Source organism: Rhinoraja longicauda, chromosome 7, assembly GCF_053455715.1.
Source record: "Rhinoraja longicauda isolate Sanriku21f chromosome 7, sRhiLon1.1, whole genome shotgun sequence".
Taxonomy (NCBI): Eukaryota; Metazoa; Chordata; class Chondrichthyes; order Rajiformes; family Arhynchobatidae; genus Rhinoraja; species Rhinoraja longicauda.
The window spans coordinates 16,783,381-16,810,855 of record NC_135959.1 but is presented as its reverse complement, the minus strand read 5'-3'; the positions used below and the strand labels follow the sequence as shown (position 1 = coordinate 16,810,855).

At 41.7% G+C, this 27,475-nt stretch overlaps 1 protein-coding gene across 4 annotated transcripts in view; it reads left to right on the top strand.

The window, feature by feature from the left end:
* The window catches only part of LOC144595108 (anosmin-1-like), a 165,070-nt gene that overhangs the window by 126,689 nt on the left and 10,906 nt on the right, over window positions 1–27,475 (top strand). For all 4 annotated transcript variants that reach the window (XM_078402174.1, XM_078402173.1, XM_078402175.1 and 1 more), the window contains exons 6-9: window positions 727–856; window positions 18,846–19,051; window positions 20,209–20,353; window positions 23,114–23,269. In XM_078402174.1, coding sequence (XP_078258300.1) covers window positions 727–856; window positions 18,846–19,051; window positions 20,209–20,353; window positions 23,114–23,269 — 637 coding nt within the window. The remainder of the gene's footprint in view (window positions 1–726; window positions 857–18,845; window positions 19,052–20,208; window positions 20,354–23,113; window positions 23,270–27,475) is intronic.

Here is a 27,475-nt window from a genome sequence, read left to right as displayed (position 1 = left end):
CTGTCGTATGTTGAAAGGCTGGGGCGATTGGGCTTGTATACACTGGAATTTAGAAGGATGAGGGGGGATCTTATTGAAACATATAAGATAATTAGGGGATTGGACACATTAGAGGCAGAAAACATGTTCCCAATGTTGGGGGAGTCCAGAACAAGGGGCCACAGTTTAAAAATAAGGGGTAGGCCATTTAGAACGGAGATGAGGAGGAACTTTTTCAGTCAGAGAGTGGTGAAGGTGTGGAATTCTCTGCCTCAGAAGGCAGTGGAGGCCAGTTCGTTGGATGCTTTCAAGAGAGAGCTGGATAGAGCTCTTAAGGATAGCGGAGTGAGGAGGTATGGGGAGAAGGCAGGAACGGGGTACTGATTGAGAGTGATCAGCCATGATCGCATTGAATGGCGGTGCTGGCTCGAAGGGCTGAATGGCCTACTCCTGCACCTATTGTCTATTGTCTATTGTCTATTGTCAGGCAACATCCTGGTGAATCTCTTTTTATTGAGACTGCTCAATGCCGTGACAGTAGGAGGGAATAATACATCCCATGTGTGTCTGTATCAGGGACTTTGTGGAAAGTATGTCATTTACTGAACACATTTAAGATTTGTAACAAAGCATAGAAGTGGTACCATATGGACAGATTTGTTTTTTGCTGGAAAAATATTTGATTCAGATTGATGGTTTGGTGTTCTTAAAACTATTTTCACAAAATTTTTTTTTTTGTGCCACCAGACCACAGAGGAACGAGTCCAACTGGCTGATATTCGCCCCAATAGGTGGTACCAGTTTCGAGTGGCTGCCATTAATGTTCACGGTACACGGGGATTTACAGCCCCCAGCAAACATTTCCGCTCTTCAAAAGGTTTGTATTATTTCTTACCTCTCTCACCAGCCTAGGGTTTGGCAAAGGATAAAACCTGCATTCATCTATTCACTGAAACAAAGTCTCAAAGCAGGTGGAATTTCCCAGACTTAGCCAAGTACCTGAAATAACTGTGGTTTCTGTGGTGCATATAGTTTATAGTCTAGCCAGAATGGGGCATTCTTTTCAGCTGTGCTCATAACTCTCAGTAAATCTCTAATATACAATGAAAACCATGTGGTCCTGTTATTGTCTCTGTGAATTCCACTGTTAAACATTAACCTTTATAATACTAGTGAGTCCAGGAAAAATCATGATTCCCTGGTCCAACAATTATAAAAAGATTTAACTTCATAAACTTTGAAGCTGAAATAATTATATTACAATAACGAAGCAGTTGAATTTCAACTCCTTATAATTGACACAAACTATTTAAAAATTAATTCTAACTAAACATTTGGTACATTTGCTTGACTGCTAATTAGGGGAGTTAATCCTATAACAGGTTGAAAAATTATCCTTGGCTATCATCAATATCCCTATCCATTAATTATAAACTATCTTTTGATTAAAGGATTGCTTTAAATTCAATGCAGTAAATAAAAAATGAAGTAAAATTAAAAAACTCATGTTTTGTCAGATATTATTTGACTTGTTCCACATCAAAGAAGTCAGTCTACATTGAAAATCTGTAATATGTAATTGATGCATTGATATTATTTTCACAGACTTTTGGTGCTCATGAATCAATATATTGAATCCAATAGGTTTAGTTTTTTTATTGTTAAGTGTACCAAGGTTCAGTGAAATGCTTTGTTTTGTATGTATCCGAACAGATCAGATATACCATTCATATATACAATTTAAGTCAAACTCAAGTACAATAGACAGAGCAAAGAGGAAGATACAGAGTGCAGAATATAGTTTACAGAATTAAAAGGTAAGCACAATAGAAATAAGAACAGGATGACACCATTTGATCCCTTGCATCTAGTTCTGTTATTCAACGCTATTTTTCTGGCCTGTCCTCAATTTCCTTGATTCTTCTAATACCCAAAGATACATCAACTATTAACTGATCCTGGGGTAGAAAATTCCAAACTTTACCAGGTTTTAAGGAAGTCATTTCTCCTTATTTCCATTGCCCCTTATTTTGAGAAAGCAGCCTCTTCTTCAAGGTCTGAAGAAGGGTCTCGACCCGAAACGTCACCCATTCCTTCTCTCCCGAGATGCTGCCTGACCTGCTGAGTTACTCCAGCATTTTGTGAATAAATCGATTTGTACCAGCATCTGCAGTTATTTTCTTATATTCTTCTTCAAGGTTCCTCAGTAAGGAAAAGCCTCCTCTTTATATCAGCCCTGTTGACCTCTCCGTGACTATTTGTATTGCAATGAGTCTTCAATTTTCTAAACTCTATAAAGTAGGGAACTATCCAACTCAACATCTCCACATATGCCTGTAATCCCAGGACCCAGTCTGTTGAGGCTTTACACTCACCCTCCACAACAAGAATCCTTTTTTCTTAAGTAGGGAGACCAAAAATACCCAGGTGTGGCCTCAAATTAATTAAGGTTAAAAATAACGACCCTTGCTCTCAAATCATGTTGCAGTAAACCCCAACAAACAATTTGCCATCAATTGTCTGCTGCAGCTGCATGTTCCCATGTGCACAACCACATTTCCCAATCACTCACGTTTTAATAAACACTCAACATTCCTGTTTTTCGGCCTGTATAAAGTAGTGTTTGGTTGGATATAATAGTTGCAGAGCCAGTGCTCTTGTCACCAGCAATCACATTGATAATCATTCAGCACTAATGAAGGCCAAAGATGACCTTGGAATGCAATGTTATTACTTTAAGTTTGCAGGAGAATATTGACATTATTTTTTAAATTCAAATTTCAGAGCACAGCCATTAATTAGGGAAGTATTTCTTCGCTGCATGATATCTGACATAATTATCGATTTGTATTGAAAGAATGTGTATGATCACACAAAATGCTAAGCTAAAACTCCCTCCCGCCAGCAGCAATTTCTATTACTGCTATAACTACAGATCTTTTCTTCTCTTTGACACAGAAATCTGCAGTGCAGACAAGTGGCAGAAAAGTTAGGAAAGCTTTGAGTTGAATAGGATATGTGAGCACAAACTTTTGCATCTGGGTTTCCTTAATAGCTCTATGACAACACTTGGAAGAAATTCTAGAGATGGCATGTTTGAAGCTTTGTAACATTTTCAGCTAGTCACAATTTTTCTTTCTGAAACTAAGACTAATAACTCCCAATTAGTTGAAAGCATTTATCTTGATTGTTTTTGTGCCCGCTAATTACATATTTTGCAGTACATATCAATGTGCTTAATCATTTAAGGACATAATATGCCACGTGTGCGTATTACTCTGCACATATGGAATCTGTGAAGAATTAAGGTCATAAGGACATTAGAGATACATAGAAACATAGAAAAATAGGTGCAGGAGTATAGTCTACTACACCATTCAATCATGGCTGATCTATCTCCTAATCCCATTTTCCTGCCTTCTCCCCACAACCTCTAACACCTGTACTAACCAAGAATCAATCTATCTCTGCCTTAAAAATATCCACTGACGTGGCCTCCATAGCCTTCTGTGGCAAAGAATTCCACAGATTCACCACCCTCTGACTAAAGACATTTCTCCTCATCTCCTTCCTAAAAGAACGTCCTTTAATTCTGAGGCTATGACCTCTAGTCTTAGACTCTCCCACTAGTGGAAATATCCTCTCCACATCCACTCTATCCAAGCTGGTCACTATTCTGTATGTTTCAATGAGGTCCCCCCTCATTCTTCTAAACTCCAGCGAGTACAGGCCCAGTTCTGACAAACGCTCATCATAGGTTAACCTACTCATTCCTGAGATCATTCTTGTAAACCTCCTTTCGACCCTCTCCAGAGCCAGCACATCTTTCCTCAGATATGGTGCCCAAAATTGCTCACAATATTCCAAATGTGGCCTTACCAGTGCCTTCTTGAACCACATCATTACATCCCTGTTTTTGTACACAAGAGCTCTTGAAATAAATGCTAGCATTAAGTTTGCTTTCTTTACTACTGATTCGACTTGCATTCTTGAATACTCTCTGCTTCCTTGTTTTTCCTCACAAAATCTGATTCAAAATAGTTTTAAAAATGTACAAATTAATTGTGTCACTTTTATACCGGCTGTGATCTTCACAGAGGTATGAATATTACTTGTGTTGACCGTGGAGATTTATCTTCTGTTGTTGACGTATCATTCAACTTTGTGATGTTTTCGTATCCTGGTTCCTGACTTGTGCGTTGGCTCTTCTTGAACAATGTGTGATTCACATCAGGAACATTTTTAATCATGCAGTCTTCTTTGTTCTTCTCCCAATTAGTTGTGGTAGGACCACATGGTCTGTGCAAACTTTGCTGAAACTCTCGTCAATCCATATGAAATAACTTTTAAAATGATGAACCTTCTTTGTTTCCTTGATATCCCATCTTCTCATCTTTCACCTCCAGGATGTTTCAAGACCCCAGCTCTGTGGGCAAACTAAATCTCTTCTCCTTGCAGCTAGTGCTCTGTACTCAATCTCTTTCAACTGCCCTTTCTCCAGTTTACCTTCCAAATTGGATTGAACAAGACTCGGTCACATTCCATGCCTCCTTGGCATCAACGTTAACCCTGGGGTATTTACTGTTGCAGAGTCTGGTGTTGTTCTACAGCTTAGAAGAAAAGTAGGAAAAAAAACTGCAGATGCTGGTTTAAATCAAAGGTAGACACAAAATGCTGGAGTAACTCAGCGGGTCAGGCAGCATCTCGGGAGAGAAGGAATGAGTGACATTTTGGGTCGAGACCCTTCTTCAGACTGAGAAAGAAAGGTTATGAGTTAATGTTTCATGGTGATATTTGATCAGCCATCCCTAACCTATTTCATCATTGCCTCCCACTGACTTTTCTGCTTTTTCTTTTAAAGTTAAGTTCTAAAAAAAAGGAAAAGTGATAAATTTCTTTGGTGTTCATAAATTGTTCAAAGCTAAATTTTCTAAGCTGTGGATTGATGTCTAGCCATCTTCTTTTGGAAGAAAAATAACTGCAGATGCTGGTACAAATCGAAGGTATCACAAAATGCTGTAACTCAGCAGGTCAGCCTGACCTGCTGAGTTACTCCAGCATTTTGTGATATCTTCTTTTGGAGTAAAAGTAAAAGTAAATTTTAATTCCTCTCTCGTGGGCTCTAGGCGGGTCACATAGAACAAAGAACAGTACAACCCAGGGACAGGCCCTTCAGCCCATAATGTTTGTGCTGGACATGATGCCTGGATGAATTCATCTCATCTGCCCACATATAATCCATATCCCCCTATTCTCTGCACTTCCATGTGCCTATCCAAAAGCCTCTTAAACACCACCATCTTATCTACCTCTACTGCCACCCCTGCCACCAGCCTCTCCTAATATAATATTGCCCCGTACATCTCAATTAAAGTTTCCCCCACTCATTTTACAGCAATGCCCTCTAGTGTTGGACATTTCAACCCTGGGGAGAAAGTTCTGACCGTCTACCCTATCTCTGCCGCATAATTTATTCCAATCACTTTGATTGGCTGTTGATTAACACTAAAATGTTATAAACATCTGATTCACAATAATGAGTTTGCTCCTGCTGGTCCAATTTTGTAAGACACTCTCACACCTGGAGTGGTGTTTTAGGAAGTTCTGTTCTGGAATCCCTTGTTTTATACATTTGCTTCTTGGTGTTCTAATTTTTTTTTACATGCCAAATGTAATTCCTTCTTCTCCCAGCTCACATCTGGCATAAAATACATTAAAAGTCAAGTCAAGTCAAGTCAATTTTATTTGTATAGCACATTTAAAAACAACCCACATTGACCAAAGTGCTGTACATCTGATTAGGTACTAAGGAAAAAAATGAAACATACAGTAGCACGCAAACAGTTCACAGCGCCTCCTCAATGAGCCTCAAACGCTAGGGAGTAGAAATAGGTTTTGAGCCTGGACTTAAAGGAGTCGATGGAGGGGGCAGTTCTGATGGGGAGAGGGATGCTGTTCCACAGTCTAGGAGCTGCAACCGCAAAAGCGCGGTCACCCCTGAGCTTAAGCCTAGACCGCGGGATAGTGAGTAGCCCCAAGTCGGACGACCTGAGGGACCTGGAGTTAGAGAGGTGGGTTAGAAGATTTTTGATATAGGGGGGAGAATGTCCATTTAGGGCTTTATACGTGAATAGGAGGAGCTTGAAGTTGATTCTGTACCGTACAGGGAGCCAGTGGAGAGAGGCCAGAATCGGGGTGATGTGGTCCCTTTTACGGGTACCCGTCAGGAGTCTCTCTGCGGCGTTTTGGACCAGTTGCAGGCGGGACAGGGAAGATTGGCTGATCTTAGTGTATAGGAAGTTGCAGTAGTCTAGGCGGGAGGAAATGAAAGCGTGAATGATTTTTTCTGTGTCGTCGAATTGGAGGAAAGGTTTGATTTTAGCTATGGTTCGAAGTTGGAAGAAGCTGGCTTTTACCACAGCGTTGACTTGCTTATCAAATTTTAATGCAGAGTCAAATATCATGCCGAGGTTTTTGACATGCGGTTTGACTAGGCAGGATAGGCTTCCAAGACTGCCTGTTATCGATTTGATGGAGTCGGGGGGGCTGAATAGGATGACCTCAGACTTGCTCTCATTTAATTGGAGGAAGTTCTGTGCCATCCAACATTTTATGTCCTCAAGGCAGTGTAAGAGGCTGTTTAAATTTGACTGGTTGTTGGGTTTCAGGGGGAGGTAAAGCTGAGTGTCATCGGCATAGCAGTGGAAAGAAATGCTGTGCCTTTGAATGATTTGGCCAAGGGGGAGCATGTATAGAGAGAAGAGAATGGGGCCTAGGATGGAGCCTTGTGGAACTCCGCAGGAGAGGCTAGCTGGAGCAGAGGAATAACTGCCTATGTTGATGGCGAAACTCCTATCTTTGAGGTACGAAGCGAACCAGCTCAGGGCAGTGCCATCAATGCCAACCGCGTACCGGAGACGGTCAATAAGGATGGTGTGATCCACTGTATCGAACGCTGCGCTGAGGTCGAGAAGGAGCAGGATTACACAGTCGCCGGTGTTGATGGCGAGAAGCAGGTCGTTGTGTACCTTCAACAAGGCAGACTCAGTGCTGTGGTGGGCTCTGAAACCTGACTGGAAACTTTCCAGAGTGGTGTTTTGGTGCAGGTAGGGCACTAATTGGTTTAGAATTGCCTTTTCAAGGACTTTTGACAGGAATGGCAGTTTGGAAATGGGTCTGTAGTTGCTAGGCAAGGTGGGGTCTAGGTTAGGTTTTTTCAGTAGGGGCTGGACCACCGCGTGCTTGAAACAGGTTGGAACAGTGCCAGTGGCCAGAGAACTGTTGATAATAGAGAGGATGCTGGGACCGGCTATTGCAATGACATCCTTCAGAAGGGCAGTGGGGGCAGGATCAAGGGGGCAGGTTGCAGGTTTCATAGCGGAGACAAGCTTTGCAAGGGAGGATAGAGTGACGGGTTGGAAACAGTCCAATTTAGATGAACAGACTAGTGAGACAGCTAGGTCACGGGTGGGAGGGGAAATGTTCATTCTAATATTCTCAACTTTGTTGGTAAAAAATTTAGCGAATTCTTCGCACTTAGCAGGGGACCCAACTAAGCTGGTAAATAAACGACTATTGACTATTGACTGGGGGCGGGACATATGACAGAGGTAATTGTGCTAAATAGGACCTTGGAGTTATGAGAGTTTTTGGAAATAAGGTCAGAGAAGTATTGTGCTCTAGCAGACTTTACTGCTTCCTGGTATTTGAGAAGATTGTTTCTCAGAATTTCGAAGGAAATTTGAAGCTTGTCACATTTCCACCTCCTTTCTGATTTTCTGCACTCCCTTCTTAGGGCTTTGGTGGTGTCATTGAGCCAAGGCCGACCTTTGGGCTTAGGCTTTTTCATTTTAAGGGGAGCGATAGAATCCAGGATGGAAGAGCAAGTGATATTAAATAAAGAGGCGAGATCCTCAGTGCTGAGATGGGGGGGAGAAGCCTCAATAGTGCAGATGTTGGGGGCAGCTGTGAGAGCCTCGGAGAATTTACTGGCAGTCAATGAATTTATGTCGCGGGAGTAGCGAACAGGGAGATGAGATTTTGCGGGAGATAAAGGCAGAGATGCGTCAAAAATGATAGCGCTGTGGTCCGATAGACAGGCTTCAGTAGTTTCAATGTTGTAGATAATGTTGACGATAACACTAGGTCGAGAGTATGGCCTAACTTGTGAGTGGGTCCCGTGGTGTGAAGAGTCAGATTGAAGGACTCAACCAGGTGCATAAATTCACTCACAAGAGGCTTAGTGGGACAGCAAACATGAATATTAAAGTCACCAAGAATCATGATCCGGTCAAATTTGGGCAAAATGCTAGAAATCAGATCAGCAAATTGGGTGATGAAGTCCTTATGCATTTTTGGTGGGCGATACACAAGAACAATTAAGAGGGGATAGGCTAAGCCTACTTTAATTAGTTGCACCTCGAAACTGGAGAAATGATCAGCGTTCAGGAGGCGGCAGTTGAAATGTTTCTTAAACACATGTTTCTTAAAACTGAAAGCATGCACCGCCAGACTCAGGAACAGCTTCTCTTCCTCTCTGTTTTCAGGCTTCTGAAGGGTCCTTCCATCATCTAGGATATTGTCCAATTCACTTCTACCCCCACTGTGGACATTGGGCTCCGTCTATGGAACCTATGTGCTCCAATGCTGAGAACAATATTCTACACTCTGTATCTTCCCCTTAGCTCTATCATACTTGAGTTTGACTTGATTGTATTTGTGTATAGTACATTTGATCTCTTTGGATTGCATGCAAAAAAAAAGGGTTTTCACTGTACCTTGGTACACGTGACAATAGTACACCTAAACGTAAAGCAACAGATGTATCCTGGGTCTTTGCCTTCATACTTACCAGACCCAAGTTGTCTGCATGAGTTCCATAATATTGATGTGCAGTTCCATTGTTACTACAAGCCTGTATCCCCCATTAGGCAATCTTCATTGGTGCCTTAATGTTGCTACCATGAGCAGAGCAGAATTTAGAAGCGCAGAAACAGGCCCTTCGGCCCACCAAGTTTGCGCTGCCCAGCGATCCCCGCACACTAACACTATCCTACACCCACTCCCACTCGGGACAATTAAAAAAAATATTTTGCCCAACCAATTAACCTACATACCTGTACGTCTTTGGAGTGTGGGAGGAAACCAAAGATCTCGGAGAAAACCCACGCAGGTCACGGGGAGAACGTACAAACTCCGTACAGACGGCGCCCATAGTCAGGATCGAACCTGAGTCTCCGGCGCTGCATTCGCTGTAAGGCAGCAACTCTACCGCTGCGCCACCGTGCCGCCAATTTGACCCTTGTATAGTTCACAAAGACTTTTAGTCAGTAACAAGTATAGTATTCCCAGCAGGAATTGGTGAAACATTGTGACCACCATTGCTTCCTTCCCTATCAGAGCATGATGTTTATTCATTTTTGGCTGGTGTGCTAGTATACTCTGGAGACTACGCTGTTTTGCACTAAACATAAGCTATGGAAGCTGCGCAGTCTTCATGGTAAGGAACATGGTGAGCAGGCTTTTGCTACATGGTTTGTGTTACCAAATATAGGGGACTCACTGTTTATTGCACAGATGGGACACGTTATCTCGCACAGATTCTGTATCTTTGCTAAGTGATCCCCACTGACGTGATCGTTTTTCTTGTATGTTTGATGAAATAGAGTCAATCAACACTGCGGCGCATTTGTGTAGGAATCCAGCGTGATATCTCTAAAACCACACCTCAGTACGGTTTGGAGGCTCTCTGGTCTTGATGGTGGTTTCAATCTTCCCTTCAAGTGGCTGTTGCCCATTTAAAGACACTCACTTTTTGCACTACTTCAGATTGCACGGCAATCTTTGCACCATTCTGTTCCTTTGCATTTCTTGTTATTTTTGTTGCTGTATCTATTATTACCTTGTATTCTATTTACTCTACGAGCTTCGTGTGAACAAGGAATTTCATCACACCCTGGTGCATATGAATAAATTCACCTGAATCTGACACAAATCGCTTCCTTCAGCACAATTTTTTATTTACGTTGACATTATATCGAAGTCTTCTGAGCACTTCCTGAAGTATCGCAAGAAAGTGAACACCATCAGACAATTAACACCCACAAGTCCTCCTCTGTGACAGTTGTAATTAAAACATAAGTCTGACTTCACAGGCAGCACCGGACTCCCTGTAGCATCTTACCCACAGGAGCCGGGAATATTTTTAGTGGTGATTTTATTCATCAAGTCATTCACTATAAGAATTCAACACCTTGTGGGTGTTAATTGTTAAGTATCGTTAACTTCCTCCATCTACATTAAACTGGACAAAAGCATGAGGTAAATCTAATCTAGTAAAAAACCTCAACACCCGTTAATGTGCCAACATTCTCGAGAGGTGCACAGAGCCTATCGCTCATAATCTGCTGCTCAATTAGTATTTTTATAGACATAAGGAAGTGCAGATTCTGTGCCTTAAAAAATACATAAAGTTCAGGAGTGACTCAGTAGATCAAGCAGCATATCTAGAGGACATGAATAGTGTACTCTTTGGGTCAGGTTCTTCTTCAGACTCGAAACATCACCTATTCATGTCCTCTAGAGATGCTGCCTGTCCCACTGAGTTACTCCAGTATTTCGTGCAGTTTTTCTGTTCATTTTTTTCATAGATTTTCTCACATCATAGGAGGCCATTTGATCCACTGGATCACAGCACATTCCCACTCCCCAACTTATTTCCTATTATCCCTTCAATACTCCTGGATTTACCTGTCACTCATATACATAAGGAGCAATTTATACTAGCCCATAAACCGATCAGCACACCTTTGACATATGGAAGGAAACCAGAGCACCCAGGGGAAACCCACTTGGTCACAGGGAGAATGTGCAAACTCCACACATACTGCACCTAAGGTTAGGATTGAACCTGGATCACTGCAGCCATGTGGTCTTGTCCACCTCAGGTAATATCATGAACGATATCTCTTAATCTTTCTGCGCCACTTTTGCCAAAATCCTATGTAGCTAGAGTTTAGCTTTACTTCTATCTGAGCATGCAGCATATAAGGTTCCGTATTAGTAAGCAGCCGATTTGGCATTTGATTTACTGTGAATGCGCGCTGGTTGCCTTTTTCCTTCAACGTGCCTTCCTAATGTTCAACAAGCTTCTTTAAACATGATCACGATTCATGTTAAATATATTTTTCCAATTCAACTTCAATGCTCTCGGCCTCTCCCTCCCCTGGAAAATTAGGTTTATTCACATAATCAGCCACCATAATCAGCAGCCTTGCCTTTTTTCCATTATGGAGGATAATTTTCCATTTGTCCTAATCTTCTGAGAGTCTTGCCAGGGCATGTTCTCAACTTTAATGGGTTCCTCACTAATAACACCTTCTTTAACATCTGGTCACACTTATCCCACCCTTAATCGGGCAGTCAGCAGCAATCCCAATATTCATGTAAAGTAAGTATAGTACAGGCGTCAGGGGTTATGGGGAATGGGGCAGGAGAATGGGGTTGAGAGGGAAAGATAGATCAGCCATGATTGAAAGATAGACCAGCCATGATTGAATGGCGGAGCAGATTAATTCTGCTCCAAGAACTTCTGAACATGTATTTTTTTACTATTAATCTTTATCATTTTGAAAATGAGGTTTTTTTTAATACTTGACCTGTGCACTTTCTAAAATTTACACCTCATATTGGCTTTATATTTTGGGTACCGTTCTGAGCCAGAAATTAATGTTGGTGGTCCTACCATTGCTTCAGTTATTGGCCTGCATATTGAATTTTCACTAATTTTCTGTACAAATTGAAATTTATTCTTAATTTTCTTCTTTAACGTCTATGCTCATTTGAAAGATAATGAAATGTATTTAGCGATGATTGAATATAGTCATCAGTTAGTCCATAAACAAACATAATTCATTGTGGGTGATCAAACAATCCAGCATAAAATCATGGAGTCATACAGCACAGAATCAGGCCCTTTGGCCAAAATTGTCTTTGCCAACCAAGATGCCACATCTAAACAAATCCCCTTTGTCCTCGAATGACTCATATTCCTCTAAACCTTTTCTATCCATGTACCACTCCAAGTGTCTTGTCAAGACTGTTATGAACCTGCCTCAACTACCTCCTCTGGCAACTCATTCAATATACCCACCACCCTCTATGTGAAAGGTTGCTCCTCGGGTTCCTTTTGAATCTTTACCTTGTTATCTTAAACCTATGTTCTTTGTTTCTTGATTCTCCTATCCTGAAGTAAAAGACTTTGCATTCATCCTATTTTTTTCCCCTCATAGGCTTAGACTGGTCTATAAGATCACCCGTCAGCCTCCTGTGCTCCAAGGAAAAAACCTAGCCTGCCCAACCTTTCCTCTAAGTTCAGGCCCTCGTGTCCTGGCAACATCTTTGCAAATCTTCTCTTCACCGTTGCATAAATTGCATAATTGCAATGCCTCCGTAATTCTTTTGAACAATTATATAATTGCTAATTTTCTCACTTGATCTCTGATTATTGATTCCAAACTTGTAATTCTGTGCATTTTCCAGCATCAGTAAGTTTGCCAACATTGCATAAATACCTGGCTCGAGTTTGACTGAATAGACTGCCTTTGTTCGTATGGCTTTATTCCAATCCTTTATCCCCACACCCTCAATTTTGACAATGTTATTTCCCCAATAAACATTTCCATCTGTTCGATGTATTGTTGAATTGGTTCCTTGCCTTTGTTATGACCACCAAGATTTCCAATCTATCCAATCTTGGACAGTTATGTTATATGATACCAAAACAGAAAACGCTCTAAACAGACAGCAGGTCAAGCAGCATCTGAGGAAAGAGAGACAGGATCAATGTTTCAGGTTAAAGACTCTATTAAATCTTTTTCTGTAAATGCTGCTTGACCAGCACAATTTTTCCAGCATTATCTTTTTTTTCCCTCCAGATTTCCAGTATCTGCAGTATTTTTGATTTTTGGGCTATGTTGTACTTTTGTCTCTTCAGTGGAGCTATCATTTCCCACCTCAATTCAGCAGCTGTTACCGGTTTTTAATTGTGGGTTTCTCAGGTTCACGCTGCTAGTATGTCCATGCCAACTCAACGCCTTCAATGGTTCCTTTGCTTTTGCTGGCTATGCATTTTCACTGTGCTATCTTTATTGTCAGTACACCTTTGTGAACATTATGTGTTGCTACCTTTTAACAATGTCCTTTGTAAGGTGTCTAACCTGGTACATATGAGACACAAGGACCTCAAGCATGATGTGTGTAATTTATCATACGGTTTCTCACATGGTGTCCATTATACAAACATATTTTATATATTACAATTTTGTAAATTATATTTGCTTCTGTAATACCATCTATTAGATGAAGGATACTATAAAGTACTTACTGCTCCAATGATCCCTGTCATTACTACATGAGTTATTAGCTTATGACTAAGTCCTTTGTCTGGTGTCTAGATGGATACATATGAGACACGAGGAGCTCAAAACAAGATGTGTGTAGGGTTCTTTGTGGAATGTACATGTGGCTATCAAGAATTACAGAGTGATTGTGATCAGCTGGACAAGTGTTCGGAGGAATGGAAAATTGAGTTTAATTCAAATAAGCACAAGGTGCTGCATTTGGGAAGTCAAACTAGGGCAGGATCTTCACATTGAGGTGACACGGTGGGGCAGCGGTAGAGTTGCTGCCTTCCAGGGCTTGCAGCGCCGGAGACCTGGGTTCGATCCCAACTACAGGTGCTGTCTGTACGGAGTTTGTATGACCTCCCCGTGACAGCATGGGTTTTCTCCGAGATCTTCGGTTTCCTCCCACACTCCAAAGACGTGCAGGTATGTAGGTAAATTGGCTTGGTTTATGTTTAAATTGTCCGTAGTGTGTGTAGGATAGTGTTAATATGTGGGGATCGCTGGTCGGTGTGGACTCGGTGAGAAATTGAGTATAGACTTTGGGACATTATATTACCTTTGTACAAGAGTTTGCGAGGCCACAGCTGGAGTATTGTGTTCAGTTTTGGTCACTTGCTGTAGAGGATTTCCAAGAATATTATCAGGACTGAGCTATGAGGAGAGATGGGCAGGTTAGAACTTTATGTCTTGTTATGTAGGAGGCTAAGAGGTGATCTTATAGAGGTATATAAGATCATGAGGGCAACATGCTGGGTGAATGCACAGTCTTTTCCCCACAATGGGGAAATAAAGAACTAGAGGGCATACCTTTTAGGTGAGAGAGGAAAGATTTAACAGGGACCTCGAGGGTAACTCTATCTCACAGAGGGTGGTGGGTATGTGGAATGAGCTGCCAGATGTAGTTTAGGCAGGCACAATAGCTTTCATTCTTTCGTATGTCAACCACAACAATCAAAAGTGGCAATTGGTGCTTCAGAGTACCGTAGTTGACGCTTTGCTACAAATTTTGCCAGTTCCGTAGAACTGCCCAGGGTGGACGATGAGGACGTAAAGCAGCTCCCATCCTGGCACAATACACCCTGCATTTGAGACACTTGATCAGCTACATGGATGGGAAAATTTGAGGCGAGGGCCAATGTGACTAGTTTGCTTGGGATACCTTGGTCAATATGGACAAGTTGGGCCGAAGAGTCTGTTCCCATGCTGTGTGACTCTATGACACTTCACGCATGATATAATATGAATGTTATAGGACATATGCTATAGTTATAGATGATTGGTGTAATACATTTTATGAAACTTTCTCCGACAAAATACAAACAATGAATTAAGCAGCTAGGTACAGCATTGTCTCATTGCGCAAGACTTTGACACACTTTATATCTCTTGCCCTGAAATATTACCTTCAATGCCCATCTCTATAAGTACGAAACAGATTTAATTACAAACTCAATTCTGTAATCTCTCCTACCCTCAGTTATCTTGCACCTCTTTGCTTATCAGAATCTGTTTCTGTCATGAAAAAGACTCTTGTTCCATTACCATTTGAGGAAGACACAGAAAGAAAAAAAAATTCTGCCTTAAATGGGCGGGCCCTTGTATTTAGATAGTCTTCTAATGCCAGATTCTTTCCTAAAAGGAGATATCCTCTCCAGATTTACTATGTCAAGACCTCTCAAGAACTTACAGGTTTCAATCAAATCACCTTACTCTTCCGATCCGCAGTAAATACAGTCCAAGCCAGTCCAACCGTTCCTCATAAGACTACCTGCTCATTCCAGTTATTAATCGAGTAAACTTTGCCTGTTTTGTCCCCATCCTTATTGATAAATGACACCGGTAACTTATGCAACAGTTCAGTTGGCATCGATCACTGCCTCTGCATGACTGAAGCATAACATTCCTATTTGTGTTCCTATTTTCCTATTTTCATTCATATTGTGAAAATATACAGGGGAAGGCAGATCCAATCTGCATATCAGAGATCTGCAATTTATCAAACTTTAGGTAATAAGTTCATAAGTTACAGGAGTCGAATTAGGCCACTTGGCCCATCAAGTCTACTTCGCCATTCAATCATGGCTGATCTATCTTTCCCTCTCAACCACATTCTCCTGCCTTCTTCCCATAACCCTGACACCCTTACTAACCAGGAATCTGTCAATCTGTCCCCAAAAATACCCCATGACTTGGCCTTCACAACTGTCTGTGGCAATGAATTCCACAAATTCACCACCCTCTGACAAAATAAATTCCTCCTCATCTCCTTTTTTTACATTCTGCCAATTTCACATTTTTTTATGACTGTATGGCAAATCAAATTCCTCGTATGTTGCAAAACATACTTGGCTAATAAAGTATGATTATGATTATATTATACTTCATTTGCCAGTCCTTAGCCAACTCACTTAACCTATCTAACTCTGCAGCCTCTTTACCTCTTCATAACTCACTTTCCTATCTACCTTTGTCCCATCATCAAATTTACCAACCATATATTTGGTCTCTTAATCCAAGAGATATATGGAAATGATAGAAAGTTGAGGCTCCAGCATTTGTCCCTGTGTTACACCACTGATTTCAAATCCGGAAAAGACCCATTTATACCCTCTCCCCGTTTCTTGTCATCCAGCCAATGTTCTATCCATGCCAGTGCATAATGTGAAGTCATGAAAATAAAGAATAAAAAAATAAAACAGATTCTACTTCCAAAATCAGCTCCAAATTACAAAAAGAGGAGTATCCATCAATACAGCCCATTGAAGCCATCTCTGAGGTTTGAGAGGTGCATTGAAGGGAAAGCATGATAAATGACCAGGGCAGGGCACTGTGCAAAATACAGCAGTCATAATTAATTGACCTGTAAAGGTAAAGGCCTCCTGGATTGAGCTTATTACTTGGCAGACCACTTATTCTCGAAATGAAGTATTGTCTGGCAGGAGGCCATGTTTGTGTTAGCCTAAAACCATTTAAAATCTTATTTTCATCTGCTCATCTGCTCATCTATTTTAATAAAAAAGCATTTTTGCCATCGAGAAAACCCACACTGTTATTGAAAAAATAAACAACTTTTCTTAGCCTGACTTTGAAGCCTTGCAAACTTCTCAGAAGTATTGGATGAGATGATTCAAGAAGATGTACTTATCATTTTTTCAAATCTGTTAATGTCATGGAACACTCAAAGAATTTTGTTCAAGGCACAGCAGGTGCAACAATGAAAATAAAATAGATTTTAATTAAATCATACTTTTCTTTCATCAACACAAAAAGCTATGTAAAATAAAAGGAAGATTCCCCAAACAAGGCTTGGAAAAAAAACAGCACTTTAGATTTTCATTTTGTTTGGATCACCTGTTTATCACGGGAAAATGGCACACCAAAGGAATGCAGAAATCATGTTGAATGAGTCATACAATCAGGTAGACTTTCAGAATTAACTAAGGGGTGTCCCCTTTAAAAGCAATCCATAAAATAATGAGGTTTACTTTAACACATTCCTGCATTCAATTACTGAAGGATAAATTCATGATAAGATTAAGTTAATCCTCTTATTTTTCTCTGTAGTGAATAAATTACCAGACTCCTGAGATTTGAGCTCAACTCCAAAACTCCAACGCTGATTGATGGCTTGGAGGTTTTCTCCTGTGCCCAGTAATGTCAAAGCCTTGAAGTTTTTCAGGAGTTCTGCCAGTTTCCCACCATAATTCTAAAAGGAAAATGGGGGAGACATGACTGTGCCATTTCTAGCAAATAGTGTGCTTACTTTCTAAATCGCAGAACTGCCATGACTGATAGGAGAGGTCTGGGGGATAGAGGTTGGCAAAGTAAAGCAGTATCAGAGACAGAAGCTCCCTAAACAGAGAGTTTCCAAAGGCTGGAAAAAGTCCTGACACTTACAAGTCCTAAGCTAGCTAATGTTCTAATTTCCAAACACTGGAGGAAGTCCTGACATTTATGTCCAAAGCCAGGTAATGTTCTGATTGATTTATATTTGGCAAAACTTTGGGATCGAGGCCAAACGTCCAGCCTTTGTTCTTAGCTAGGTTAATCTCTTTGCTCTTATGACTGAGGGGAATGGGCCTGTGCTTTGATGGGGATGTCCCTGGTGGGTGGCAGTGGAAGCAGGACTTGGTCAAGCTATCTTTCCTTGGGGGAGATGAATGTGTGTTTGTGTTGGGGCAGTGATGCTGCCAAAATAACCTTTATGCTTTCATCTGAGACACACAGAGAGAGTGAGGTGGACAGAGAGAGAGAGTGGTCGGCATGGGCAAGTAGGGCCTGTTTCCACACTGTATGACTATGACTCTCTTTAACTCTGTGCCACACTCAGCGGGTCAAGCAACATCTCTGGAGGAAAAGGACACCTTCAGACTCCCGACCCAACTATACGGTCACGACCTGAAACATCACCTATTCCTTTTCCTCCAGAGATGCTGCCTGACCCGCTGAGTTACTTCAGCACTTTGTGTCTATCTTTGGTATAAACCAGCATCTGTAGTGGGTGCAGGTCTTCAAAACTGACTAATGGGTGCAGGTCTTCAAAACTCAAGTAATCAATAGATGAAGCCATAGGATGGTCACTGTGAAGATTATTTTCTGGCAGTATGGAAATTCACTTTCTGATTGGGGCTACCGCACAGTGGCAAAGCGGTAGAGTTGCTGCCTTATAGCACCAGGGACCCGGGTTCGATCCTGACTAAGGGTGCTGTCTGTACGGAGTTTGTACGTTCTCCCTGTGACCTGTGTGGGTTTTCTCCGAGTGTTCCAATTTCCTACCACACTCCAAAGGCATACAGGTTTGTAGGCTAATTGGCTTGGTAAAATTATAAATGGTCCCTAGTGTGCGAAGAATAGTGTTAGTGTGCGGAGATTGCTGGTCGGCGTAGACTCGGTAGGCCAAAGGGCCTGTTTATGATTGTTTAATGTTGACTGAGGGACAATGTTCCGCTCCCTGGCTTGGGTGGAAACAGAAACGGATTAAAAAATATATTAGTTTTTGCTTTTCAAACAAGAAGTAAAGAAGAAAAGGAGGATTTTAATTTTGAGACCAGATGGTAGAAGGAGACATTGAAAATCCTGCTGTGAGTTATGCACTATACACATCCTGCTGTGAGTTATGCACTTCCAACTTTGTCTTACATTGTGCATTGTGAACTTCACCACTTACACGCACATGATGCTCACATATAGGGTGGTAGAACATTTAACCACAAAAGGAAAATAAAATAATTACCCTCAGTAAGCCTCAGTAAATTGCAATTTTATTTTGGTTTCAGTATGCTCTTTGGGAATTAATGGATGCTTACTGGTGATTGCCGAATCAGAGCTTGTGTTAAATGCTGCCATCTTGGCATTTTAAATTCAGGTTTCAGTGTGTTTTCTGACTTTTAAAAGTTCACAATCAGACTCACCACACTGCTGAATCGTTAGTTCTCATTGATTCTCTCCACCTGGTTTCAGATCCTTCAGCCCCGGCTGCACCGTCTAATGTGAGAGTCAGCAATTTTACTGCCAATAGCGATGGCACCATTACCACAAGGATCCTCTGGGAAGTGCTAGAAGAACCTGATATTCCTATACACCATTATAAAGTCTTCTGGAGCTGGACGGTCAACACAAAGTCTATGGTGCCAGCCAAAAGCAAAAGAAGGAAAACTATAAATGGAGTGAGTGACTGAATTGTTTAAAGAAAATATAAACTACAAATGCTTTGTCTGACAAACTACTTCCTTGTGCAGTGAAGGACCAGATATATTAGACCTCCAAGATATTTGGTGTAAATCCATCTAATACTGGAGTCAGGGCCGTCTTAACGCATGGGCCTGATGGGCACTTGCCCGGGGCCCCATGAGCATTGGGGCCCCATGCTGATCTGTGTATGTTAAGTGACTTGCAATAAATAAATACTACTTTAAAAATGTAGGTTCAATAAGTGCTTTTTTCGCAACATTTTCGGTCCCTAAGTGTTTTTTTCGCAACATTTTCCATCCCTAAGTGCTTCTCAGAGCGATCTGTTTCGCAACAATTAGCTCCCTAAGTGCTTTGCTTTTCTATCCCTATGTGCTTCTCACAGCGATCTGTAAGTGCTTTTCGCAACAATGTAGCACCCTAAGTCCATCACTAAGTGCTTTTCGGTAAGTGCTTTTCGCCGGCACGACAGGGGGGGGGCTGGTAGGGAAAGGGGGGTGGGGGAGAGTAACGGTGGGGGCGACGGGGAGGGTGGGAGGAGGAGAGAGTGGGGGTGGGAGGAGGCAGAGTGGGACTGGGGAGGGGGACAGCAAGGGTGGGGGTTGGTGGTGGGGGGGAAGAGAGAGTGGGGGAAATGGGGGTGCTGGGGAATTGGGGGTGGCGGAGAGTAACAGTTGGTCTGGGGGGGAGAGAATGGGGGGGCCTGAGAATGGGCACTGGGGAGGGGGACAACTGGGGTCGTGAGTAGTTGTCGTAGGGGCCCCAGTACACTGCTTTGCCCGGGGCCCATAATGCTGTAAAGACGGCCCTGACTGGAGTGATACATTATCATTATCCTTCCTTTCTTCACATAAGTTTGACTGAAAATGGGAATGTCATTTGATGTTATATGGTTTTGATGACAGTAATAAATTATAACTTTGCTTCTCACTCATGACTATGCACTTAGTTTGGAGTTTGAAGGTTCCAATTCAATCCATAAAGACTGAATTTATCGGGTAAAGCAAAGGCCTTCGGCTTTCAAATGCCACAGTTGCATTTATTGCATGAATTCAGAGTTGAAATCTAAACTTGTAAGTTTTGTGCTAGGATCAGGTATTGTACACACATCAATGGTGTTTCCTATTTCCTACAGGCTCAAACCCATGTGGTCCTGGAGGGACTCCTGCCTAACAATAGCTATATGGTGGACCTGCAAGCTGTGGCATATTGGAGTCAAGTACGTCTAAAAAGTGCCAAAGTGTCTCTGTATTTTGGCACCCCTCGAATACCCAGCACGAGTAAGGAATCATATTTTTTCTGACTTTTGGAGCAATACTAACTGCAATGACTATAAATGAAGAAGCTTACATTGTGCTAATTCTTTGAACATTTATTTAACTGTAATAACCTGTGCCTTGAGTCCTTACAAATGTTAACCAAAGCTAATTAACCTACAAACCTGTACGTCTTTGGAGCCTGAGAAGAAACCAGAGCACCCGGAGTAAACCCATGCAGTTACAGCGAGAGCGTACAGACTCTGCACCCGTAATCAGGATTGAACCCGGATTTCTGGCGCTGGAAAGCAGCAACTTTACCGCTGTGCCACTGTGCCACTCTAATGGAACAACCAGCAGCAGTGGGACCGCGTTGTTTGGCAGTAAACATTGGCCCTTGCTGGACAGTGCAGGAGAGACACAAAGGGGCACTGCTGCAGCTGCATCAGGGGGGGGGCTCATTGAAACATACAGAATAGTGAAAGGCTTGGATAGAGTGGATGTAGAGAGGATGTTTCCACTAGTGGGAGAGTCTAGGACTAGAGATCATAGCCTCAGAATTAAAGGACGTTCTTTTAGGAAGGAGATGAGGAGACATTTCTTTAGTCAGAGGGTGGTGAATCTGGAATTCTTTATCCACAAAACGCTGTGGAGGCCAAGTCAATGGATATTTGTAAGGCAGAGATAGATCGATTCTTGATTAGTATGAGGGGTCAGGGGTTATAGGGAGAAGGCAGGAGAATGGGGTTAGGAGGGAGAGATAGATCAGCCACGATTGAATGGTGGAGTAGACTTGATAGGCCGAATGGCCTAATTCTACTCCTATTCCTTATGACCTTATGACCTGGTGTTCAAGAGACCATGCAGAATGATTCATTTATGTTTGGTCTCACAAATGCCTATAAAAGCTTTTTGTTTTCATGAAGCCACTCAGGATAAGAAAGCACAGAATAAGATATAAAATCTGTTTCCTATTTGGTGATTAGATGGAAATTGCAAGGATTTTACTTTAAAGGATGCAAAAGCACAGACATTAACTTTCATTCTTTTGTTGGAAAATAAATTGATTAAATGCAGAATACATATCAGTCCTATTAAATAGCCATTGGTTGCCAGTATTGTCTTCAGCAAGTGAAAGTGGGGGTCAGGGAAGGCAGAGTTGCAAGTTGGCACTTTTGACCATTGCAAACAATGCATTCGCTTGCCCTCTGAGTTCTTCAATATCTCACTAGTGATCGGCTTCTTCCAGTTCTTGTGATCTATGTCGCCCCATACTGTACACTGCAGGGATCATACATCCAGGAAATTTTGTTGGCTTTGTAACTTTTTGGATGTAAATAGTAGACTTGATGTTCTGAAAACCTGTCCATTTTCCATGATCCACCCCATCAGAAGATATTTGGGCAGCAAACAACCTGAGAGAGTCCCTCTAGGTTGAACATTACTTTCTTCACTGCAGCACTGGGTTCTAACGTGCTTGATGAGGCCAATGTGGGACCTGCCTAGATGGGACAGGAGATCTTGATGGATGAGGTGTGTGTGTAGATTGGGAAGTGGAGTGCTCCCTCTGTCACTTATGCTTCGGGCATCTTGTTTTCTTGATGGAAGAACATGATGTCCTCTGTGTCATTCTGAATATTCCTTGTCCATTTTGGGATGTCACAAGCCAGGGATTCCCAAGAGTTCATGGGAATGTAATACTTTTTCTGAGGAGGTTTTGTGGATATCTTTTAATCATTTTCTCTCCCAGATTCCAGAAGCAAACTCCAGTGACTGAGTTGTTCTTTCAGATTAAACCAATTTCGACAGAAGATTGATTTTATACAATAACAGGCCTCTATTGGTGATGATCTGTCCAAGATCACCAGGCACATGCATTGCTGGTATGAGCATACCTAATTCAGATTTGACTGGCCCGACCAACTGTCCAAAGTCCTTCTGATTCAATCACAAATTTCTGAGTGGTGGCAAGGCCTTGGTGTACAGATAATACCTGCACTCTGCAGACAACGTCTCTGCACTCTATCATAATTCATTGTGCATGTTGTACTTTGCTGGTTCTGAGGGTTGCAGTGTGTGAGTTACAGTGCGTTGTTTTGGTTGGGACTTCCAGAAAGCAGTGCTGGTACTGTCGTGTTTATCCGGAGGCTTGTGGAGGAGAGATTATTTGAGGTATTTAAAGAGAAGATCGATAACATTTGGAAGGACAAAGAATTGAGGACTATGTGGAACTGGCACAGAAGAGGTGTAGAGCATGAGGCATATCCACCATGAATAAATTGAATAGCAGGGGAGATTTGAGGGGCCAGGTGGTCTATTCCTACACCTATCTTCTTATGATCTTATTGATGGCTAGGTTGAAGTCTTTATTTCAAAATGAGAGCAAGTGTAAAGGTGTTTTGAACCTACTGCCAGAATGGCATTGCCCCTAAAGTCAAATGTATAGATATTGGGGCTGGAAGACATTTGAGGTGGTTCAAGACGCACTGACCAAATGGCATGGCCTGTGCTTGTACAATTAAATTAGGCCCATAGAAACTAATGCCACATTATTTTAAGTGCTGTTACTCAGGTGACAACGGCAATGTAATACAATGGACTTAATGGCTTAATGATAACAATAACGAGGTCATCATTCAAAAATTCCCTTGCATAGCGGGTTTGGGGCCAGTCTAAAAAAAAACGAACAGGGATTGCACTTGAATGGTGTAATCCATCAGCTGGTGAAGACTTGACGTGTTATTTTGAAGTAATCGTTTTAACATTGACCTTATTTCTTCAAAGGAGACCTTTCAGCTTCAACAACAAAATCCAGACATGGTGTTGTCAATGCCCTCCCAGCATCTCATGGGAAAAGAACTATGCGTCTCATTGATGTTGGGGCCCCTTTCTATCAGGACAATCAGCTTCAGGTTAAAGTTTACTGGAAGAAAATGGAAGGTATGTGTTACTGTATCTTGCATATCTTTAAAATGAAGTATAGTAAAACTGGTGTGTATATTTACTTTCAGGGCATCGACACAAAATGCTGGAGTAATTCAACGGGTCATCTGCATCTCTGGAGAAAAGGAATAGGTGACGTTTCAGGTCGGAACCCCTTCTTCAGACAGAGTCTGACAGAGTCTGAAGGAGGGTTCCGACCCGAAACATCACCTATTCCTTTTCTCCAGAGATGATACCTGACCCGCCGAGTTACTCCAGCACTTTGTGTCCATCTATGGTATAACCAGCATCCGCAGTTCCTTCCTACATGCTTTCAGGTCACATTTGGAAGGGATAAGGGAAATTTTGTACATGTGTGACTTAGACATCAGTGTGTTTGTCGAATGAAATCGGGCTGGTTAAATTTGATCTTCCAGTACTTGCTGATGACTATTTTTATTTTTATTCCTATTTTGCTAATCCTGAAACAATGTATTATTTGTACATGAATGGAACAGATAAGGTATTGTTGCTTTTTGGAAGACATAGTTGAAAGAGCAGTCCTAGCGCATTTCAGAGTACAGGCGCTCCCCAGCTTACGATGCTTCGACTTGGGATATTTCGACTTTTCGATGGTGGAAACGGCAGCAACCCTTAGCAGGCCGCAGCTTGCTTCTGGCCACGTGATCGCCTGTATTAAATGCATTTCGACTTACAATATTTTTGGTTTCCGATGGGTTTCTCAGAACGGAACCCCATCGTAAGCTGAGGAGCACCTGAATAGGATCTTCAGGGAGGATAGAGGCTAGATTGGAGAGGTTGCAAAAAAGGAAGAACTCTATTGTGCGATAATCTGGCAGGATATCGTGGAAGGCTCTTCAGGTGAGTCTGTATGGATAAAGCCAAGGACCAAATGAGGGACAATCATTTTACTGGGGTATATTACGGGTCTCCTATCAGTCCGCTGGGGATAGAGCAGCAGAAATGCAAACAAATTACAGATAGTTGCATAAGTAAACGGGTTGTAGATGTAGGAGATTTCAACTTCCCCAATATCAAGTGGGATTGCTTAACTGTGAAAGGCATAGAAGGAGATTTTTTAAGTACGTCCCGAGAAGCCTTTTTGCACCACTGTAGAAGGGGTGAAATTTGATCTAATCTTTGGAAATGTAGCCAAGCAAGTGGAGGGAGTGGCAGTGGATCAATATTTTGGAGATTGTAAACGTGGCTTAGTAAATTTGAAGATTATTGTTAGAAAAAAGGTCAAAGGTGGATGGGAAATTAAGGTCCAGAAATTGGGGAAAGTTGTTTTATTATAAGATATGACCTGTTGAAAGTGGACTGGGAGCAGTTACTTGCAGACAACCAGTTGCAGGCTATCAAAAATGAAGTGTCTAAGAATATGAGAGGCATAAATCGGGTAGATTGTCAGAATCCTCTTCATATTAGGGGTATCAAAAATGAGGGCTTAGATTTTAAGTGAGAGGTAAATGTTTTAAATGGTATATCTGCGGGATAAGTTTTTGTTACACAGTGAATAAGAGATGTTTAGAATGTGCTGCCAAAGGTGGAATCAGATACAATCACTATATCAGAGATACATTGAGACAGACACTATAATAGGCAAGGCATAGAAGAATACAGTCCTAATGCAGGGAAATAAGAATAGAGTAGATGGGCAGCAAGATTGGCATGGATGTGGTGGGCTGAAAGACTCGTTTCTGTACAACATTGACTCTAATCATACACAACTGTATGATTTTAAGAGACAGGAAGAAGCTATTTAAGCAGAGGATATTTGAAATGAGGAACACTGCTAGAGTGGCTGGTGAAAATAGGTGCCCTCGCAACATTTAGGAAGTGTTAAGATGAGCATAGAAGGCTTTGGGCAAAACACAAGGAGAAATACAGGGTAATGGGATTCATGTAGCTAGGTAGAGTCATAGAGTCATAGAGTGATACAGTGTGGAAACAGGTCCTTTGGCTCAACTTGCCCACACTGGCCAACATGTCCCAGCTACACTTGTTCCACCTGCCTGCGCTTGGTCCATATCCCTCCAAACGTGTCGAATCCTTGTACCTGCCTAACTGTTTCTTGAACGTTGGGATAGTCCCAGCCTCAACTACCTCCTCTGGCAGCTTGTTCCATACACCCTCCACCCTTTGTGTGAAAAAGTTACCCCTCAGATTCCTATTAAATCTTTTCCCCTTCACCTCAAACCTATGTCCTCTGGTCCTCGATTCCCCTATTCTGGACAAGAGATTCTGTGTATCTACCCGATCTAATCTTCTCATGATTTTACATGATGAGGGGCTGGTCTTTATAAGATCAGCCCCTCACCCTCCTGTGCTCCAAGGAATAGAGACCCAGCTTCTCAACCTCTCCCGATAGCTCAGACCCTCTAGTCCTGGCAACATCCTTGTAAATCTTCTCTGAACCCTTTCAAGCTTGACAATATATTTCCTATAACCTGATGCCCAGATACTTGAAGGTACTTCAGGTACTTGAAGGCTGGCATGCTTAGGGTAGGCTGAAGGGTCTGTTTCCATGTTGTGTGACTCTGGCTGTATAACTCTCATATATATAGAAACTCAGCTCATATATGTGTATGTATATGTATAAGGAAACTCAACCCATTGAAGCAAGACTTAAAACAATACTGTTTGTGATTTCCTTTCTATTCCATTTGACGGAACAGTTTATGTACACCAATAAATGTTCTTTGATAGGATATACATTGTTGAATAAAATTCATTGGAAGTCTATGAGGAAAAGTATCCTATGAAATGCTTGTTCAGTCCTCTTACTGTTATAACACCTGTATTATTGCCCCAGGACATTCAGATGGATCTGATTGTTGTAGCTCCTTAGTTTGTTGTCTTCTTTCTCAATCATTATTCACTTTCTCTCATACCTATGGTTACGTCTTTGTAACTTGGAGAACTTGGAGAACTGCTCTAGAAAAAAATATGCTGCAATAACTATAAACAATACCATCTGTGAATTTCTTACCATTGACTGAACACTTTAAGTACACCTGATATCTGTTTTTATATGGTTTATCGATGATCTACCATATAGTCAGCTGCATTTGCAATCATATTCTGTGACAGACGCGTATCATAACCTTTCATTATTTAGTCACAATTATAATAATCTTTGTCAGAATATCCAATAAACAGTATGTGTGCAGAGGTCAGATAATTGGCCAGCTGTCATAACAAAAACTGACTATGTAATTATCCAGAACATCTCCTGACCAGCGCAATATTTCTAATATTATAGAACTCAACCCTTAGCCACATTTTGGTATTCCGCCATAGTATTCTGATGTTTACCTTGAATAAATGGCTGCATTTTTATTTGAAAATTCTATTGCCACTAATGGTATCTCCTCCCAGATTGTGCTACGGATTTTGAATCGGTTTGGTAAAATCTTTTAGAAGTCATAGCAATAATTAATTCTTAAAGTTGTCCAAAGTCACAAAAACCCCTCAAAGGCTGAAAATCTGAAATAAAAAGCAGAAAATGGCAGAAATAATCAGCAGGTCAGATAGCATCTGCGGAGACAAAAGTAATTCCATGTCGATGACCTTTCATCAGAACCGTTCCCAGAAACTTTTTTGGCTTTCTTGCCGTAGAACGAGTAGCTTTCCTTTTTGTTTAAAACTGGAATTTATATTTCAGGCAGCCAACATCTACCTTGGCATTCTCCCAAAATAGTTAGAAACATAGAAACATAGAAAATAGGTGCAGGAGGAGGCCATTCGCCCTATTGAGCCAGCACCGCCATTCATTGTGATCATGGCTGATCATCCACCATCAATAGCCCGTGCCTGCCTTCTCCCCATATCCCTTGATTCCACTAGCCCCTAGAGCTCTATCTACCTCTCTCTTGAATCCATCCAGTGATTTGTCCTCCACTGCCTGAAGTTCAAGTGTAAACTTCCCCCGCTTTCCCTTCCAGCTCTAAACAGTCTGGTAACTAAGTTTGTGTAAGTTGGTACTGAGCCATGAATTTCAGCTGAGTTTAGTTTAGTTCAGAATTACAGCGCGGAAACAGGCCCTTCGGCCAGCCCAGTCCGCGCCAGCCAGCAATGCCCACACACTTACACTATCCGACATACACTAGGGACAATTTACAATTATACCAAGCCAAGTAACCTACAAACCCGTATGTCTTTGGAGGAAACTGGAGATCCTGGAAAAAACCCAATGCAGGT